General features: G+C 40.5%; 1 protein-coding gene across 1 annotated transcript; it reads left to right on the top strand.

Annotated features, from left to right (window-relative positions):
* Positions 1–497: 497 nt before the first annotated feature.
* On the top strand, positions 498–22,468 carry LOC124270427 (ras-related protein RHN1-like). The gene is made up of 7 exons (XM_046705464.1): positions 498–676; positions 3,684–3,780; positions 9,445–9,514; positions 14,023–14,116; positions 14,269–14,298; positions 19,163–19,288; positions 21,500–22,468. Exons 1-7 carry the CDS (start codon positions 613–615, stop codon positions 21,664–21,666), a joined length of 648 nt encoding a protein of 215 aa, XP_046561420.1. The 5' UTR covers positions 498–612; the 3' UTR covers positions 21,667–22,468.
* The last annotated feature ends 273 nt before the right edge of the window (positions 22,469–22,741 follow it).

Below are 22,741 nucleotides of genomic sequence, written 5' to 3'. Positions count from 1 at the left end.
CTCAGTCATTCTGAATACAAGCGTTTACCCTCTGGTCTTCGTCCGCAAACTCCATTAATGAGAACAAACAGGACCGACCTTTTTCGTATACGAGCCAGCATCCGTGCTTTTAATCAATGCCGTACTTAAATTTACGCTTTAAAACTTCTGAATCTCCACTAAGTGTATTCATTGTTGATAGATACACATATGTACATTTTGTGTAAGACCTAGCGTCTGATAAACGAGTGCTACGTTAAGTATCACTACGCGTATCTGTGATGGTTCTGTTATCTCTTTTTGTGTGAATGTTTAGTGAAGTCTGTATTCCATGTTATATTCTACATGTATGGATCTCTTATAATGTAACATAAATTTCTTTTGGGACTAAGTATCTTATCTGAACAGTTGAGTCAGGATAAATGCAGATGTCTAAACTGGTATCTGGTCTTTGTGCGAAACGTATATCAAAAACCAGTCTAGTCTCGCGAGATTGAAGTTCAAAGGTCAGAGTTCAACCGTAACATCTATGACTTCCGGTGGCCAATGTTTACAGTTTTGATGATAAAGAATTAGTACGATAACACATATTATTAACACGTGAATTCTAATCAGAATCCTTGACCCTAGCCGATGGCAACTTCAGAGGAGAGTATGAGATCACTAGAGGCGAAGGTGGTTGTTTTAGGCTCGCAAGGTAAGGAAATGGGACGAAGTGCAAACTTGTCCATTTCACTTCCGAGGTGTTCCGACCTCTTGTCAAACATTCCGCGCCTGTCTGTCATACAACTCTCAACCAAATGGTAATAACGGGCACTGTTTTGGGTAAACTTGTATACCAGGTATGACGTGAGCACTGTCGACACGCCCTAACATCTGGTAAGGCCACCTAGTACACTTATACTAAGTTACAGACTGAGTATGGCCCCTTAGGGTTTATGGCCTATAAAGTCGTATAAAATCTGACAATCCACTATTTTACTTTTACTGTCAAACACTCCCCACAAAAAACGGCAGTGCTATGCATATGTCATCGTACATTGTTTATAATCATGTTTTCTGTATGTTTCTATGTGACAAGGGTGTGGATCAAACAGGGTGGCCTCTGAGTGTCACCTTTAAAGTTAATAATTCTGTACACAGCTATATCCATGATTGGCTTCCAGTCAATATTTTTATTATCTGCAGTCAATAATTGTGACAAACTTATGAGTGTCTCAAAGTAACAGCTTAGTCCTTTCCTGGTTGTGGCAAACTTCAAATAACACGAAATATTTTCCCAGGTCCCTTTAATTTTGACATAGCGATATTTGCATAATTGTGTCATATGTTTTTAGACACATGTGAACATACAATCAGGGATTTACAGGACGCAAATTCCTGCGTCCTATATGCATAAAAATTGACAATGGATGCAACAATATTTATTAGCTCATCCACAGGGACGTAGAAAAAGTTCAAATACTTTTTGTAAAAATTCCAATCAAGTAACAATAAGTTATCACTGAGTTTACTACTAGCTGGATTATGGTATCATCTGCAATTTAATTACAGTAATAATTAATGTGAGGATCATGATACACAATACAATAACAGTTTTATTAACAATAATTAAGTGTCTGGGACCCCCATTTTGTAGTCCAGGACCCCTGAAAATTAAGAGTATGAGTCCCAGGGACCCACAGATACAGTACTCAAGGTAAATGCCCGTACAATGTCACGATTATCACACGAACAATCATAAAAATGTCACTACCTAATAACAAAAATATAACTCTATCCTAAACACAGCGCATCATTCAGGAACTTGCAATGTCTGTGTGACTCTGGTTATAGCTGAAGGGGTCGTCGTCGGCACAGGTACTACAGATGTGTACCCCAGGTACATTTCTGTACCCACAGTGGTATTGTGCACCGTGAAATATTTATCACTGGGTATGGTCGTTTCGTTTATAACACAATCAAATGCAACTTATACAACAGTATGACAGTTCCGGTCAAGAAAACAACACAGTGCGGAATGGAATCATCCTTGTGTATGTGTCTGTGTTCTGATTTTGACTAGGGTACATTTCTGTATACACACATACAAGCGAGTTCGGTAATTCCCCGCGTCCGGTAATTCTGCGCAGCTGCAATAGCAGACTTCCGTATCGAGGTATACATCGTTTGCTACCACATTTACGCTTGAAATCGGGACATTTCTACAAGAGACTGGCTTTTAATCACTAAAGGTAAGTAAATAACAGTAATTGACAGATAAATTGACAGTTTTATGAAAATTCGTTTTCTTCAGACTTTTAAACCTATTCATTCATTATTCATAATTGGATTTAATATGAAACACTCTTCCTTACATTGATAAAGTGATTTTTGAAAATAATCTGGCCCTAATACGCTTCCATGCTTCGGATCTCCAACTGGATGTTATGCGCATCAGTTGCTGCTCAGAAATACCGGACAGCAAGCAATGTCGTCAGAACGCCGGTAAGGTCAACCGTATGGCATAATGCAACGTTAGAATCTTATAGTCGTCAATAAAACTTATATTTGTAGGTAAATATGATGCATACCAGCATGTTCAGTCACATAAACCACAAAAGATAAGAGACGTTAGTTGCGATCGATGTGCTTAGGTGCTCGGAATTACCGGACGAATTGTATACCTGGGGTACACATCTGTAGTACCCGTGCCGACAACGATCCCTTCAGCCTCATTATAGCCCACGTGAGCACTACCATCTGAAAACATATGATGTAAAAAATCCTATGATCCGCTGATGTATAACAATCTCTTGTGTATTCACTTGCTGTTGAACAGGGTTTTACAATGACTTACACAAGTGGGGGTCCAGGGGAGCACCATCAGTTCATTTTGGTAATAAGAGAGTCATGTAAAGTATTGTAAACTGGTGTAGTATAGCTAGTATACGTTCAGATAATTACTTCGGAGCCTTGAATGAATCCGTGGTCATGTGGACGGTGGTGATGAATGATGGCGGAAATAACAGACATAGATGACTGCTCTTCTTGCACTGTAGCCCGTGAAGATCATAAGAGGAGACTAACAGGATCAGGCTCGCTGACTTGGATGACATGTGTCATCATAACCCAGTTGTGTAGAACAATGCTCATGATGTTGATCACTGGATTGTCTGATCCAGACTCGCTTAGCTACCGACCATGCCATATAGGTGGAATATTGCTGATTGCGGCGTTAAGCAGGGACAGAGGGAATCTCCATTCATGCGCGTCATTAATTAGATGACGAGGCATTTGGCTACCTTTGGAGAGTCATAGTTACTCCCGCCGTTTACCCGCGCTTCATTGAATTTCTTTACTTTGACATTCAGAGCACTGGGCAGTGATCACATTGCGTCATCACCCGTTGGCGGCCATCGCAATGCTTTGTTTTAATGAGACAGTCCAACCAATCATGGACTGTAAATACATGCTCAGTATTTTTGTGCATCTCTCTGGACACTATTTGGGTTTTCTGCATCCATTCTCTACATTTGTGTGTCGCCTAAAATCCTGGTGAACTCCTTTTCAGGTCGTGGTGAGGCTGACATATTTAAAAGCACAAGACTCAGCTGCACTGAAGGTGTAGATGAATAGAAACTCCATGAATGTATGCAGTAATGCCTGGATTAATCAGAGCCTTGTATAGACAGATGTTCCATGTACTCTGCTGTGTGTTTCAGGTGTGGGAAAGACAAGTGTCGTCATCCGCTATGTCGGGGGAATGTTCAGCAAGGCCGTCAGTCCCACAATCGGCGCTTCATTCTTCACATACAAGATGTAAGTGTAGCCATGGTAACAGGACAGGAAACTCCCGTGTTCCATTATAGTCAAGATGGACTAAGCAGCATTTAAAATTCCCGCCTGCCCGACCGTTCGGAACGGTCTAATTTCATCTCAGACGGTCAAATTTCAAAAGTAGCCTGTCGGGTGGTCTGGTAGATGTTTTTACCCCTATCAGTAAATATTTTATAATATCAGACAGGTTCTCTTGTCGTCAGTTTCAGGTGTTTAAGGTATTATGATAATTATGTTAAACTATTTACGATTGGACAGTTTATTTTACAATAACCAATCAAACACATGTACTTTCAGTTTACCTAAACTCAGTGCATTGCCTGTCAGTGCAATGTTGTTCATTGTGATGCCTACAAACAGTATAGTATGCAGAAATCTGATTTTTTTGGTTTGTTTTTCATTGTTGAAAACCACACAGGCAAGTTTGTATCCGGACTGTTAATTTTTTAAGTTACCAGTCCGGCTGTCTGGCTTGGAAGTTTGGGAGTTTTAAACACTGCAGTAAGGAACAATCAAGTTGGTTTTACACACAGTTTTAGTTTTAGTTTGGACACATAAGGGTGATTTTAGTTTTTATGGTCTATAGAGTTACCGGTATCTATACAGTTACAGGGGTGGAAATAACTCATTGCCCGACGTCCGAGTCCAGTGTTTTTTTATATGGGGCAATCAAATTTGTATTTCACGCTGTACCTGTGTCCAGTTTACTTTTTCACTGTTAATAATGTTATTTATTTAAAAAATCAACAAGAAAACGGCCGGTATAGTGGAAAAATTATCAGGGCAAGTGATTTTACATGTGCCACTGTTCCGGAGTACACTAGCAATTTTGAAGTTATTTCCACCCCTGCAGTTAACATGTCTGATTACAGGACCACAAGGAGAAAGATACTTTAGTGCTTCATGTTACATTAATGCATTGCTGGAGGGAGGTCACAATACTGGCTTCCCACAATGCATACCTCGATAAAGAGGCCACGATATGTGTCTTGATACAGGTGTCACACGATATGTGTCTTGATACAGGTGTCACACGATATGATACATATCTCTATGCTGAGGCCAAGATATTGTGCATATATCTTCATATATAATATATGATACAGGTGTCACACGATATGATACATATCTCTATGCTGAGGCCAAGATATTGTGCATATATCTTCATATATAATATATGATACAGGTGTCACACGATATGATACATATCTCTATACTGAGGCCAAGATATTGTGCATATATCTTCATATATAATATATGATACAGGTGTCACACGATATGATACATATCTCTATACTGAGGCCAAGATATTGTGCATATATCTTCATATATAATATATGATACAGGTGTCACACATATCTCTATACTGAGGCCAAGATATTGTGCATATAAATTCTTCATATATAATATATGATACAGGTGTCACACGATATGATACATATCTCTATGCTGAGGCCAAGATATTGTGCATATAAATTCTTCATATATAATATATGATACAGGTGTCACACGATATGATACATATCTCTATGCTGAGGCCAAGATATTGTGCATATATCTTCATATATAATATATGATACAGGTGTCACACGATATGATACATATCTCTATACTGAGGCCAAGATATTGTGCATATATCTTCATATATAATATATGATACAGGTGTCACCTACGATATGATACATATCTCTATGCTGAGGCCAAGATATTGTGCGTATATCTTCATATATAATATATGATACAGGTGTCACACGATATGATACATATCTCTATACTGAGGCCAAGATATTGGGCATATATCTTCATATATAATATATGATACAGGTGTCACACGATATGATACATATCTCTATACTGAGGCCAAGATATTGTGCATATATCTTCATATATAATATATGATACAGGTGTCACACGATATGATACATATCTCTATACTGAGGCCAAGATATTGTGCATATATCTTCATATATAATATATGATACAGGTGTCACACGATATGATACATATCTCTATACTGAGGCCAAGATATTGTGCATATAAATTCTTCATATATAATATATGATACAGGTGTCATATATACATATATGCTGAGGCCAAGATATTGTGCATGTCATCTTCATATATAATATATGATACAGGTGTCACACGATATGATACATATCTCTATGCTGAGGCCAAGATATTGTGCATATATCTTCATATATAATATATGATACAGGTGTCACACGATATGATACATATCTCTATACTGAGGCCAAGATATTGTGCATATATCTTCATATATAATATATGATACAGGTGTCACACGATATGATACATATCTCTATACTGAGGCCAAGATATTGTGCATATAAATTCTTCATATATAATATATGATACAGGTGTCACACGATATGATACATATCTCTATGCTGAGGCCAAGATATTGTGCATATATCTTCATATATAATATATGATACAGGTGTCACACTATATGATACATATCTCTATACTGAGGCCAAGATATTGTGCATATATCTTCATATATAATATATGATACAGGTGTCACACTATATGATACATATCTCTATACTGAGGCCAAGATATTGTGCATATAAATTCTTCATATATAATATATGATACAGGTGTCACACGATATGATACATATCTCTATGCTGAGGCCAAGATATTGTGCATATATCTTCATATATAATATATGATACAGGTGTCACACTATATGATACATATCTCTATACTGAGGCCAAGATATTGTGCATATATCTTCATATATAATATATGATACAGGTGTCACACTATATGATACATATCTCTATGCTGAGGCCAAGATATTGTGCATATATCTTCATATATAATATATGATACAGGTGTCACACGATATGATACATATCTCTATGCTGAGGCCAAGATATTGTGCATATATTATGATATATCTTCATATATAATATATGATACAGGTGTCACACGATATGATACATATCTCTATGCTGAGGCCAAGATATTGTGCATATATCTTCATATATAATATATGATACAGGTGTCACACGATATGATACATATCTCTATGCTGAGGCCAAGATATTGTGCATATATCTTCATATATAATATATGATACAGGTGTCACACGATATGATACATATCTCTATACTGAGGCCAAGATATTGTGCATATATCTTCATATATAATATATGATACAGGTGTCACACGATATGATACATATCTCTATACTGAGGCCAAGATTTGTTTTTCCCCCACTCTTTGTTAACACGTATACAAGACCACGATTGTTACATGTCAACCTACACATGCCACGGGGCAGGGCACCACGGTGGTTTTCATGTGTAGCCTCGTTCGATGTTTTACTGTAACATAAGGGAATGTTCATAATTTTTGGCTAGCGGGGTGATGAGAAGCATGTACAATGTGAATGACCCCCACTAAAATATATGTACAAAATATGTGACCCTTCCCCCGCATGTCATGTACAAAATAACCACCCAACCCCGTTAGTCGCCTCTTTTAAGCATGGGTTGCTGAAAACCAATTCTTACCCGGATCTTCACATGTCGTTTTTCCTGTTGGTTTACAGTCAGTGTTCATTACCATGATGAACAGCGTAGTTAGATATGAACTGTGTACTTACAGTGAGAACTGTTAATTCTGGCCCTCTGACTTGAATGAACATGTCAAAACATTTCACAGAAAACTATTAATTTGTTGTTTTAATAAAAGAAACTGAACAGATTATGACCAAGCAACTTAGCTTGCAAAATGCCTAATTTGCGTAGATCAGTGCTCACACTGTTGATCACTGGATTGTCTGGTCCAGACTTGATTATTTACAGACCGCTACCATATAGCTGGAATATTGCTGAGCGCAATGTTAAAGAACAACCAAACAAAAACTAAATTCTCTAAGCTGTTTTCAGACTTTATAACAATCAGGATTCACTGAAAGCATGGTATAAAGTCCTCATCCGCTGTGTCCACATAGAGGCCCTTTCTGTTGAGAATGGTTGCACAAGTTGAGTTATTTTGGCATGAATGAAACATGTCAGTGAGTGAGTGAGTGAGTTTAGTTTTATGCTGCTTTCAGCAATATTCCAGAAATATTACGGGAGGGGGGACACAAGAAATGGACTTCACACATTGTGGTCATGTTGAGAATCGAACCTGGGGCTTCAGCGTGACGAACAAACGCTTAAACCACTAGGCTACCCCACCACCCCTTAATTTCCGAAGGTTGGTAACAGATCCAATGCATTGTCCCATTCGTTGTATAATTGGTGTGCGAAGTGTGAACTTTACAAGTCACGCACATTGGGTTTTACCTGCACAGTTTCCTAGCAACAGCTTTTGTAATAGACAGGAAGCAGAAAATGATTCCAAACAGCCACTTCTGGTGCTGGGCCTAGATTTTCGAAGCTCTCTTAGCGCTAAGATAGTCGTAAGTGCCATACATTAACATTAACTTACGACTATCTTAGCTCTAAGAGAGCTTCGAAAATCTAGGCCCTGGTTCTTAATGTATCATGTGCAAACTTTATCATTCTCCATTGTGTTACTCCGTGAAAACATAACTGTCCATGATTCTGATTGGTCAATGTCTCTGCAGCCTGTCCCTATCCAATCAAAGTAAGCGTACTGTATTAAGATAGGCAGCAAGGAAATGCTAGTCTGGTTGTCAGTTCCATTTTGTATACAATAGGTATATACTGGAGGGTTTAGTTTGTATCTACTATTTTTATTGATGTGAGATCAACAATCCACATGGACAATCCAAATGCACAGTTTCGAGTGCACAATCTACATGCACAATCCACATGAACAATCCACATGGATAACAACATGGACATTCCACATGGACATTTAATTCCACATGAACAATCTACATGGACATTCCACATGAACAATCCACACGGACAATTTACGTCTACAATCCACATGAACAATCCACATGGACAATGCACATGGACAATCCACATGAACAATCCACATGAACAATCCGCATGGACAATCTACGTGTACAATCCACATGGACAATCCACAACATGCCTGATATATTTCCAAGTTTTAACTAAAACATTATCCCCTAATAAGCCTGTAAAAGAACTAGGAACGAAATTAGCGAGGGGAACAACAAAGGAATGTGCTGTAATTATACCCTATGTGTGGCCACATGTACCATTTCTGTAGGTTTCCATTGTATTCGCCATTTTCACCATTTTTCGACGTGACAAGCAAACGCTTAAACCACTAGGCTACCCCACCACCCCTTAACCTATCAGAAGGATGTTAACAGATCCAATGCATTGTCCCAACAGTTGTAGTACTGGTGTACAAAGTGTGAACTTTACAAATCACCCACACTAGGTTTTACCTGCACAGGGGGCGTCGGGGTAGCAATAGTGGTTAAAACATTCGCTCATCACGCCGAACACCTGGATTCGATTCCCCACATGGGTACAATGTGTGAAGCCCATTTCTGGTGTCCCCTGCCATGATATTGCTGGAATATTGCTAAAAGCGGCAACAAACAAAGGAATGTGCTGTAATTATACCATCTGTGTGGCCATTTCTTTAGGTTTCCATTGTATTCACAATTTTCCAAAATTTGTTCAAAGGCTGAACGACTTTTTTCTCATACAGGACAGTGGACAACTACAGAGTCAAACTACAAGTATGGGACACAGCAGGGCAGGAGAGATTCAGGTCCATGGTGAGTACATTCATCACAGGAGAGATTCAGGTTCATGGTGAGTACACTTATCACAGCAGGGCAGGAGAGATTCAGGTCCATGGTGAGTACATTCATCACAGGAGAGATTCAGGTCCATGGTGAGTACATTCATCACAACAGGGCAGGAGAGATTCAGGTCTATGGTGAGTACATTCAACACAGCAGGGCAGGAGAGATTCACGTCCATGGTGAGTACATTCATCACAGCAGGGCAGGGAGATTCAGGTCCATGGTGAGTACATTCATCACAGCAGGGCAGGAGAGATTCAGGTCCATGGTGAGTACATTCATCACAGCAGGGCAGGAGAGATTCAGGTCCATGGTGAGTACATTCATCACAGGGACGGTGGGGTAGCCTAGTGGTTAAAGTGTTGGCTCGTCACGCCGAAGACCCGGGTTCGATTCCCCACATGGTCACAATGTGTTAAGCCCATTTCTGGTGTCCCCCGCCGTGATATTGCTGGAATATTGCTAAAAGCGGCGTAAAACTAAACTCAGTCAGTCAGTCAGTACATTCATCACAGCAGAGCCGGAGAGATTCAGGTCCATGGTGAGTACATTCATCACAGGGAGAGAGAGATTCAGGTCCATGGTGAGTACATTCATCACAGCAGGGCAGGAGAGATTCAGGTCCATGGTGAGTACATTCATCACAGCGGGAGAGATTCAGGTCCATGGTGAGTACATTCATCACAACAGGGCAGAGACTCAGGTCCAGGTCGGGAGAGATTCAGGTCCATGGTGAGTACACTCATCAGAGCAGCGAGAGATACAGGTCCATGGTGAGTACACTCATCACAACAGGGCAGGAGAGGTTCAGGTCCATGGTGAGTACATTCATCACAGGGCGGGAGAGATTCACGTCCATTGTGAGTACATTCATCACAGCAGGGCAGGAGAGATTCAGGTCCATGATGAGTACATTCATCTCAGCAGGGCAGGAGAGATTCAGGTCTATGGTTATTACACTCATCAGAGCAGCGAGAGATTCAGGCCCATGGTGAGTACATTCATCACAACAGGGCAGGAGAGATTCAGGTCTATGATGAGTACATTCATCTCAGCAGGGCAGGAGAGATTCAGGTCCATGATGAGTACATTCATCACAGCAGGGCAGGAGAGATTCAGGTCTATGGTGATGACATTCATCAAAGCAGGGCAGGAGAGATTCAGGTCCATGGTGAGTACATTCATCACCAAAGGGCAGGGAGATTCAGGCCCATGGTGAGTACATTCATCACAGCAGGGCAGGAGAGATTCACGTCTATGGTGAGTACATTCATCACAGCAGGGCAGGAGAGATTCAGGTCCATGATGAGTACATTCATCACAGCAGGGCAGGAGAGATTCAGGTCCATGGTGAGTACATTCATCAAAGCAGGGCAGGAGAGATTCAGGTCCATGGTGAGTACATTCATCACCAAAGGGCAGGAGAGATGCAGGTCTATGGTGAGTACACACATCACAACAGGGCAGGAGACATTCAGGTCCATGGTGAGTACACTCATCACAACAGGGCAGGAGAGATTCAGATCCATGGTGAGTACGTTCATCACAGCAGGGCAGGGAGATTCAGGTCTATGGTGAGTACATTCATCAAAGCAGGGCAGGGAGATTCAGGTCTATGGTGAGTACATTCAACACAGCAGGGCAGGAGAGATTCAGGTCCATGGTGAGTACATTCATCACAGCAGGGCAGGGAGATTCAGGTCTATGGTGAGTACATTCAACACAGCAGGGCAGGAGGGCAGGTCTATGGTGAGTCATTCATCACAGCAGGGCAGGAGAGATTCAGGTCCTTGATGAGTACATTCATCACAGCAGGGCAGGAGAGACTCAGGTCTATGGTGAGTACATTCATCACAGCAGGGCAGGGAGATTCAGGTCTATGGTGAGTACATTCAACACAGCAGGGCAGGAGAGATTCAGGTCCATGGTGAGTACATTCATCAAAGCAGGCAAGGTTCATGGTGAGTACACTTATCACAGCAGGGCAGGAGAAATTCAGGTCCATGGTGAGTACATTCATCACAGCAGGGGGAGATTTAGGTCCATGGTGAGTACATTCATCACAGCAGAGCAGGAGAGATTCAGGTCCATGGTGAGTACATTCATCACAGGGCGGGAGAGATTCACGTCCATGGTGAGTACATTCATCACAGCAGGGCAGGAGAGATTCAGGTCCATGGTGAGTACATTCAACACAGCAGGGCAGGAGAGATTCAGGTCCATGGTGAGTACATTCATCACAGCAGGGCAGGAGAGATTCAGGTCCATGATGAGTACATTCATCACTGCAGGGCAGGAGAGAATCAGGTCCATGGTGAGTACATTCATCACAACAGGGCAGGAGAGATTCAGGTCTATGATGAGTACATTCATCTCAGCAGGGCAGGAGAGATTCAGGTCCATGATGAGTACATTCATCTCAGCAGGGCAGGAGAGATTCAGGTCTATGGTGATTACACTCATCAGAGCAGCGAGAGATTCAGGCCCATGGTGAATGCATTCATCACAGCAGGGCAGGAGAGATTCAGGTCTATGGTGAGTACATTCATCACAACAGGGCAGGAGAGATTCAGGTCCATGGTGAGTACATTCATCACAACAGGGCAGGAGAGATTCAGGTCCATGGTGAGTACATTCATCACAACAGGGCAGGAGAGATTCAGGTCCATGGTGAGTACATTCATCAAAGCAGGGCAGGAGAGATTCAGGTCCATGGTGAGTACATTCATCACCAAAGGGCAGGAGAGATGCAGGTCTATGGTGAGTACACACATCACAACAGGGCAGGAGAGATTCAGGTCCATGGTGAGTACACTCATCACAACAGGGCAGGAGAGATTCAGATCCATGGTGAGTACATTCATCACAACAGGGCAGGGAGATTCAGGTCTATGGTGAGTACATTCATCAAAGCAGGGCAGGGAGATTCAGGTCCATGATGAGTACGTTCATCACAGCAGGGCAGGGATATTCAGGTCTATGGTGAGTACATTCATCAAAGCAGGGCAGGGAGATTCAGGTCTATGGTGAGTACATTCATCACAGCAGGGCAGGAGAGATTCAGGTCCATGGTGAGTACATTCATCACAGCAGGGCAGGGAGATTCAGGTCTATGGTGAGTACATTCAACACAGCAGGGCAGGAGAGATTCAGGTCTATGGTGAGTACATTCATCACAGCAGGGCAGGAGAGATTCATCACAGGTCCATGAGATTCAGGTCTATGGTGAGTACATTCATCACAGCAGGGCAGGAGAGATTCAGGTCTATGGTGAGTACATTCATCACAGCAGGGCAGGGAGATTTAGGTCTATGGTGAGTACATTCATCACAGCAGGGCAGGAGAGATTCAGGTCTAAAGTGAGTACATTCATCACAGCAGGGCAGTACAGGTCTATGGTGAGTACATTCATCACAGCAGGGCAGGAGAGATTCAGGTCTATGGTGAGTACATTCATCACAGCAGGGCAGGAGAGATTCAGGTCCATGGTGAGTACATTCATCACAGCAGGGAGAGATTCAGGTCCATGGTGAGTACATTCATCACAGCAGGGCAGGAGGGATTCAGGTCCATGGTGAGTACATTCATCACAGCAGGGAGAGATTCAGGTCTATGGTGAGTACATTCAACACAGCAGGGCAGGAGAGATTCAGGTTCATGGTGAGTACATTCATCACAACACGGCAGGAGAGATTCAGGTCCATGGTGAGTACATTCATCACAGCAGGGCAGGAAGATTCAGGTCTATGGTGAGTACATTCAACACAACAGGGCAGGAGAGATTCAGGGCTATGGTGAGTACATTCAACACAGCAGGGCAGGAGAGATTCAGGTCCATGGTGAGTGCATTTATCACATGGATTTTCCAAAAAACTAGGATTGTTTCTAAACCCGTACCACAATCAACTAAAAATACATGCACTGTCAATCATGATGTGTTTCGGCAGTGTTGTTCAGTATGAGATGTTGCCATGCGGATGTCGGTCGAGTTCAGTGTAAGAGTGCAGCGTTTGAAATAATCGCCGGCCCGGAGGCCCAGCACCAGATTTTATTGTATCGGGCTGGCAGTTTCAAATATTTGCGTGGCCTTGTGGCCTTCAGTAAATTATCTGTTTGTGTTTATTATTTTTCAACTGGAATCTTTCCCATATTGTTTTTCTTTATCAAAGTTCGGGAATCGTCCATGATCTATCATGTTACAATACTTACAGTTTTGCACGTAGGAATGTCAACACCAGTCTTTAACAAATATAAACGTCTCTCAGTGCCATATGCTTCGCTAATTAAAACAGTGTGAAACTGTGTACAGTGTAGTCTATTTTGTTTTTATTGGTTTGACTTTAGCAAAATGGGCCTGCAGATTTCATTCAGGGCCTGTAGATTTTAAAGCCTGCTGGCGAACGGAAGCCCTTATGGCGAAGTGGCAAATTAAAGTATTGCAAACACCGTAAGAGTGTGACGTATGTTCTGTGTTTCAGGCCCCAATGTACTACCGGAAGGCCAATGCTGCCATGTTGGTTTATGACATCACTTCCTCCGACAGTTTCTATGACATCAAAGACTGGGTCAAAGGTCAGGCAAGCATATTGAAACCAAACTTACATTTAAAGCTTATACATAATGTTTTGCTGCGTGATCTAAACCAGAAAGAAAATGTTATTAAGTATTGTTTAAAACCAGGGTTTGTTTGGATAGATCTAATTTCTTGTGTTTTAATTTTTCAGAACTGAAGAAAAATGTCGACACACCAATAGGTGAGTATTTCATTGTTTTCCTGTCAACTGTTTTCATAAGATTTACACCTGTCACGGACACGGACTTTTAGACAATAGCCAATCAGCTTCAAGGATTTATGGATATCAGTTTGGAGAAAATGTTATTATGCAGAGATGCCAATCCATACGATTTTATCATATTCGTTGCAAAAAAGCAACATTAAATACGCGACTATGATAGCAGTAAGAATATAGTATTTTGGCCAAAACCTCATGCAAAAATTAGTATTTTTTGGCCGAAATTGGTATTAACTTTTCCAAAGAATTTTCATAGTTAATAAAAGATATATAGATATTCTAAGATCTTGCTATTTACATTGTTCTCACATAAATCAGTAGTGAGTATCCACATATAGCTTGATACTGAATAGAACAAGATTGGAGCTTATTGTGTATGGCACGTACGCCATTTAATTTAATGTATGTTTTGAAAAAATTCTAATTGGGATAAATTAGGGTTGGCATCTCTGCATTATGAACCAGTAAATCACGAGACTCCAATGTGGGACAGATGTGAGAGCAGGTTATTCGGTGTATTAGTGATTTAGGCCAGACCAATTTTATTTCTTGTTTTATGGATTTTTGTCCTCAGAAAACCTAAAGGCAGGAGGAAAAAAAATAGAAAATAAAATTCACCGGCCAAAGATATTTACCTTTTGAATACTGAAGTATTTTATTTTTGGCACTTTGTCAAGTGCATATGGGTAAAAAACAAACAAATTATTTTTTGTAAGGTTACATTTTTTTTTTTCCAATGAAAACATGAGGATATTATTTTTTGAGCTGGGAAAATTAATGTTTATTTTCTTTCTTATTCTTGAAAAAATACGACCAGCAGATTCATAAAATAAGAAATAAAATTGGTCTAGCCTAAAGATGGTAGCAGTATCTTGATCCATTTCCATCGTATACCGCGAGGTAAAAGGCCTTATGTGTGCCCACTGCCAGAAACAGAGGGTATATCACACCGTATACCGTGAAGTAAAAGGCCTTATGTGTGCCCACTGCCAGAAACAGAGGGTATATCACACCGTATACCGTGAGGTATAAGGCCTTATGTGCGCCCACTGCCAGAAACAGAGGGTATATCACACCGTATACCGTGAGGTATAAGGCCTTATGTGTGCCCACTGCCAGCAACAGAGGGTATATCACACCATATACCGCGAGGTATAAGGCCTTATGTGTACCCACTGCCAGCAACAGAGGGTATATCACACCATATGCCGCAAGGTATAAGACCTTATGTGTGCCCACTGCCAGCAACAGAGGGTATGTCACACCATATACCGTGAAGTAAATGACCTTATGTGTGCCCACTGCCAGAAACAGAGGGTATATCACACCGTATAAACAGAGGGTATACGCATACATGAAGTAAAAGGCCTTATGTGTGCCCACTGCCAGAAACAGAGGGTATATCACACCGTATACCGTGAGGTATAAGGCCTTATGTGTACCCACTGCCAACAACAGAGGGTATATCACACCAGTATACCGTGAGGTATAAGGCCTTATGTGTGCCCACTGCCAGAAACAGAGGGTATATCACACCATATACCGTGAAGTAAAAGGCCTTATGTGTGCCCACTGCCAGAAACAGAGGGTATATCACACCGTATACCGTGAAGTAAAAGGCCTTATGTGTGCCCACTGCCAGAAACAGAGGGTATATCACACCATATACCGCGAGGTATAAGGCTATAACAAATATATTGTACTGTCACGGCTGTTTTAAAAGTGGTAAATAAGCAGTATCTACAGTCCGTTTGAGTCAGAAATGGACCTATGAATTGCAAATTTGATCATGTGTACAAAATTGCCACAGAAATATGAATAGTACACATGTTTATCATTTACTAATACCCAACAGCTTTCTTATATTTAAAATTTTCCGGACTCAACCAAAAAAGTTGTTTAACAAACTATCATTAAAATTTTTACACAGTTCACTTTGTGTTACGAGGGAGGAATGCAGAGAAAGGGACAGCCAGGTGTTAGAGAAGCACGTGCACAAGTGCTGACAAAGTTATTGATTCATTAACTTGTGCTGTGCCGTCTCCATCCGTTCTCAAACACCTGGCTGTCCCTTTCTCTGCACTCCTCCCTCGTAACAAACAGTGAACTGTGTCAATATTTGAATGATAGTTTGTTAAACAACTTTTTTATTGTTAGGACATAAATTCTGCAAATAAATCACAGAGTTGGTCTGATGTATTGATTATGATCAGCGTTTCATTAAGTATTATATTTTTATTATTTTTCGAGTTAGGTTGCGATTCATCGGTTCGTTTTTAAGCCAAACGGACTGTAAGCACAATGCTGTATTAAACACATACATACATGTACATATTATGTATTTGTATATATATATATATATATAGTTAGGCAATTCAAATTCAAGGTATTGTTTTAACTCCATCACAGCAGTAATTCTTGGAAACATTGTCACCATTTCTGTTGAGTATTAACAATAAAATTTATTCTACTGCAAAAATATAACAGCAAAAATGTCTGACAAAAGTTTGTACCGTGTGACCTCTGAAACAGCTGACTGAACAGCTGACGAAATGAAGGAATGTGCCTAACTCATGTCATGGTGAAGTCAATTTCTAGTAATAACATTTACAACAAGGGTAAAAATTAACAGACTCTAATATGCTAAATGTGTTAAAAAAATTCATAATAATGTTCAGTGTTTTAATAAAGGCCGACTTTTTTAGCATCCTGTGATTTTGTTGATTTAAAGCAAAAAAAATTATGAAAATGGTCGTACACAAATATCTTCAATCATACTCACTTTGGAGTTACTTCCCTTTATTTATTGGTGACAATTAACGAAGGACCGAATATAAAATCCACAGAACTTATAGCCAATAACATGCTTAGTATAGCATCAGGATTCTGGTTCAATGATGGCGGACCTTAGCAACCGGTCCATTTGTCCAATTTGGCATTTATTATAACACATTATTATCCCCCTCAACGCGTTTTGCTGGGGGTATTAAAATGGACTCTGTCCGTCCGTCCGTCCGTCCTTCCATGCACATTTGTCTCTTCCGGAGCTGAACTCTAAAACCGTTCACTTTTTCTTTACCAAACTTGGCCCATAGATTGGTCTGGTGGTGTACTGGTGCCTTTTGGTAGTTTTGGAATTTTGAATAAAATATTTTTGGCTTTTCCATGGCAACAAGTTTTGACTTAGCCTGAAATTGGTGGTAGTGTTCCTTTCTGGAGCAGAAGTTTAAAAACCTTTCAATAATCTCCTTCCACTTTTCTATAGACACACCTAAATATTTGACATAATCATAACTCGTAGACATAATCATGAAGAGTATTTTGCCATTGCGGGGGATATTGATGTCTTTGTCTTCTTGTTACAAATCATATGATAACAAACTACTTCAAATGGAAGTGTGAAGGGGAAGGTGGTGAGGAATTTTTTAATTAATAATAATTAATCATGTTTATGTTTTTACTTTTTTAAATTTCATTTAAAAAGTCATAAGCTGTCTTTTGCTTGTGCTTTAAAAAGTTTAGTTCTAACCCTGATTGATGTTTTGAATGCTGTAACTTTAAAAGGTAATATTTGGTTTGACTTCCTAAGAGTGGTTTGATTGTTTTCACAATGCCTTAAAGTAAGACAAAATCGCTCAGTTCCATAAGTGTGTTGCCTTCCTACAGGCGGTGGAGAAGTCTAGTGGTTAAAGTGTCCTTTCGTCACGCTGAACACCCAGGTTTTCGATTCCCCACTTGGGTACAATGTGTGAAGCCCATTTCTGGTGTTCCCCGCCATGATATTGCTAGAATATTGCGGAAAGCGGCGTAAAACCATACTCACTCACTCACTGCTACAGGCAATGTGTGACTCTAGTTTTCCTTGACTGGTGTCTGGCAATTATGACACTGCCAAGACATTGGGGTATATTTCCAGTTATTCCCCTAAAGACCATGCATGCGGTATTGGTATACCATGGCATGTACAATACCATCATATACAACTGTTATGGTTTCGACTCACCCTTCCTGCCCATGACCGCCTCCGTGGTGTAGTGGTTAGAGCGTCCGCCCGGAGAGCAGCGTAAAACCAAACTCAGTCAGTCAGTCAGTCAGTCAGTCAGTCAGTCAGTCAGTCAGTCATTTGAAAATGTGAATGTTTCAGTCTACCGAAATTACAGGTGACACTGTTCACTCCTGTCTGCAGACATCCTGAGGTTTACACTGTGTCATGCTGTCAGGTTGTGACATCACTAAATATAGATGACCCCTTATCGTACAGTTCACAGGAAAGGACTGTGATGTAACATCAAGTATGAATCACGATGATGGAAATATTACAATCCTCACACCCTATCTGTCGTCCATCACCGTGTTTCTCTATCTGTACTTGTTGCATACTTTTTCTGGCTGGACCTGTCGTCCCTGGTGAGATTGTGTCCTTACTTCGCTGTTCTTGGTATTTGCCTTTACCTTTCAATACAAATGAATAATTTTAAAAATCTGTCTAAAATGAAAAATAGTTACGGTCCCTTCTCAACATGTGCATACACAATCACGATGTTATCCAACCTGCACGTGCCACACACATTGCGACATTGCTGATAGCTATTCCAAAAGCGGCGTAAAACCAAACTCATTCAGTCACTCATTTTTGTCATATACACAAGCAAATCTGAACTGTTGTGTGAATCTTAAGTCACAGCAGTGAGAGCTTATGTGAATGTATTTCAGATCTGTATAGATTACTACAGAAAATACAGTATGATGGGATCCATCTACAAACAACAACATCTATATATTTAAATATATCACTCAGTCATTTGAGACACCTTTGTTGTTTCAGTCATGTGTCTTATTGGAAACAAGGCCGACCTTGACAGTGGAAGAAAGGTCAGTGTGGAAGATGCCCAAGAATATGCCGAATCCATTGATGCCCTTTTTGCTGAAACATCGGCACTGAAAAATATCGGTGAGATTTGACATCTTATTGTGATATTTTACCAAATTTTGGCATAAAAATTTGGTAACAGTATATCCAAATCATGGTTTAAGCTATGTCATTAAAGTAAACCTTAGCAATTGAATTGTTTATTTTCTTGAAGTGGGTATTAGAATAGAATAGAATAATACTTTATTGCCTTTTCAGGAATTTGTGTTACATCAACAGATCTGATGACACATCAGAAACATACAAATACATATCATATTTACCCGGTACATAAATTAATGAATTTAAGTATCTTCATATTTGTTTAAGAGAGATAAGCCATTTGGAATAAAGGATGTACGGGCTCTCTTAGTTTTCACAATTGGAGTGAGTGAGTTTAGTTTTACACCACACTCAGCAATATTCCAGCTATATGGCGGCGGTCTGTACATAATTGAGTCTGGACCAGACAATCCAGTGATCAACAGCATGAGCATCGATCTGCGCAGTGGGGAACCGATGACATGTGTCAACAAAGTCAGCGAGCCTGACCAACCGATCCCATTAGTCGCCTCTTACGACAAGCAAAGTCGCCTTTTGTGGCATGCATGGGTTGCTAAAGACCTGTTCTACTCCGGATCTTCACGAGTCTTCACAAATGGCCAGAAGGGAGGAAGTTGTACAATATTACAATAATGTATCCAGCACAATAAACCTCTTCCTTTATTATTGGACTGACTGACTGACTGACTGACTGACTGAGTTTGGCTTTACGCCGCTTTTAGCAATATTACAGCAACATCACGGCGGGGGACACCAGAAATGGGCTTCACACGTTGTACCCATGTGGGGATTCGAACCCGGGTCTTCGGCATGACGAGCCAACGCTGTAACCACTAGCCTACCCCACCGCCCCTTTATTATTTGAAGTGGCCTCTACAGAGTAGTAATGTCTATAATAAATACCTGTGTCTTGTAACCATGGTAATATTTAGGATTAAGGTATGGATTCTTGTACTTTTTGGGTTGAGTCTCAGACAGGATTCCAACCCACATTCTCAGATTTAACCAGTTATGTTTGCTGGTCGTAAGCTGCTTCACTCTGAGTGAGTGAGTGAGTTTGGTTTTACACCACTTTTAGCAATATTTCACACATTGTACCCATGTGGGGAATCGAACCCGGGTCTTTAACCACAAGGCTACCGCACCGGCTCACTTCACTCTGAGAGTGTCACACACTCCAAAAAGTACTAGAATTTGTATTTTACTTGGAAAGTGTGGCCCCAAATATGCCAGTTATTACATCTGACCAGCTTCTTTGAGTGGCATTGTAGAAGTTGGGAAGTTCATTATTGACAAACTTTGTGGAATCCGACTCAAGAAAATACAAGTTGTTAACCATTATGTTTGTCAACCTTGTACATGTGACCGCTTTGAGGGGAGGTGGGGTAGCCTAGTGGTTAAAGCGTTGGCTCGTCATGCCGAAGACCCAGGTTCGAATCCCCACATGGGTACAATGTGTGAAGCCCATTTCTGGTGTCCCCCGCCACGATGTTGCTTGAATATTGCTAAAAGCGGCATAAAACCACAACAGGTGATAGATAGATGTGACCGCTTTGTGAAAGGCTTAGTTCATGGCTAGTGGTTAATGGACGAGGCTCAACTACAATGTACACCCCAATGTTGTAGTTATGTATTCATGTGGAATGGATAAACATGTTGACAAAGTACTTCTTTGATGGGCATTTTAGAAGTTGAGTCAATGAAACAATAATGACAAACATTATTATGGATATACAACTTCTTTTATTCTTTATGCAACTTCTTTTATTCCGCGGAGGCGATGTTTCGACATAGGTTTGAATGTCATTGTCATCAATTGCTTGACAACGACATTAGAATCTATGTCGAAAAGTCGCCTCCACAGAATAAAAGAAGTTGTATATCCATAATACTTGTCATTATTCTTCATGTTGACAAAGTAGTCAAGTATTAACTAATTGTTGATGGATGAATGTGTCTGTGTGTGAAATGTGTGGATAAGCATATACTATGTGTACAAAATGAGTTGGGTTTTTCGCCGCTTTTAGCAATATTCACCAGAAATGGGCCTCACACATTGTACCTATGTGGAGAACTGAACCCTGGTCTCTGGTGTGGCAAGTGAACACTTTAATCACTTGGCTACCCCATATGTGAACAAACCCCATGAAGAATTAACGTTGTTCTGTAAACGACTGATTGCTGTTCCAGGTATCGAGGAGGCGTTCCTCCAGGTGGCGAAGCAGCTGATAAAAGTATACGAGACACATCCCAATTCTGGACTCGGGCAACGCGGAACCTCCACCAAACCCAGATCTCTTCAGCACAGATGCCGTAAAACTCGCAGAGAAACCAGCGCCAAAACATCAAGAGAGTGATGGATGTGGCTGCTGACGAAAACCCAGACCTTCTTGTTCCATATCACTGAAATCTTCAGGAAGTCACGTGATCACATCCGGCAGAAGTCATGATCACATCCGGCAGAACAATGAGCAGCGGCAATGTTTCCGTTGACAGGTTCCTGGCAGGACGTGTCCTTCGTGTACATGGTCTAAAGACTAATTAGGCTAAACCTTCATTTTAATGCAGCAGTTATGATATGCAGTGGCAGACCCAGGGTTGCTAGGCAACGGTCATTTATTCCAGGTAGGTGTGGACAAAGGGAATGGGAGGTTGAAGAACAGAAGGTAAAGGTGAAGGTCACCAAAACATATGAGTGTCAAGGGAATTTTCCCAAGAAGTGAAATGCATGCTGGGGAACAACCATGTTATAATGGACTACATAACAAGGTATACAGTGAGTTTACTGAGCATTTTCCAAAACTATGACAAACATTAAGGGAGGGTTCTTGTTTTCACTTGATTATTTTGTCAATAAACACCACCCCTGTAATAAATGACCGGTTCCTCAACTAGGGTAAAAAAACCCTCTTTTTTTTAAGAATATATTTCATTATCATCGTTTTTATCATGAGTCATTGTGACTGAGCTTAGCTGAAATATACAAATTTTTGTCATTGTGGACCCTCTTAGATTGTAGCAATTATCTCAGAAAACATTATAGCAGAGAGTTAGGAGTATAACTTTTAATATTATACTTTGGTTCAAACTTTACTGTTGAGTTTGACCAAAATGTTGTGAAAAAATATTCAAATATTTTATTCTACTTTTTGTTTCATATTTTTGCAATAGATTATATTTTTAGAGTTTTTTTAGAATATTTACCTTAAAGGTCACATGCAACCCAAAAATGAAACATAATTAAAACACAATTATCAATTATTCATGACATGTAATATGCATTGCTGGTTATGAAAAAACATATAAACAAAATTATAAGCGTACAATCGCAAATTAACAGTGCAATATTTTGTACTTGGGTTTACTTCCCAAGAAACGAAGCAGACGGGATACCGGACCCAGTCAGAGCGGGTGGGTGTGCACTCAAGTGTA

This window comes from Haliotis rubra, unplaced genomic scaffold, assembly GCF_003918875.1.
Source record: "Haliotis rubra isolate DU_JTF1 unplaced genomic scaffold, ASM391887v1 Scf1516, whole genome shotgun sequence".
In the NCBI taxonomy this organism is placed as follows: domain Eukaryota; kingdom Metazoa; phylum Mollusca; class Gastropoda; order Lepetellida; family Haliotidae; genus Haliotis; species Haliotis rubra.
Note: the sequence above shows the minus strand (reverse complement) of the source record. Positions and strands in the feature narration are given on the sequence as shown.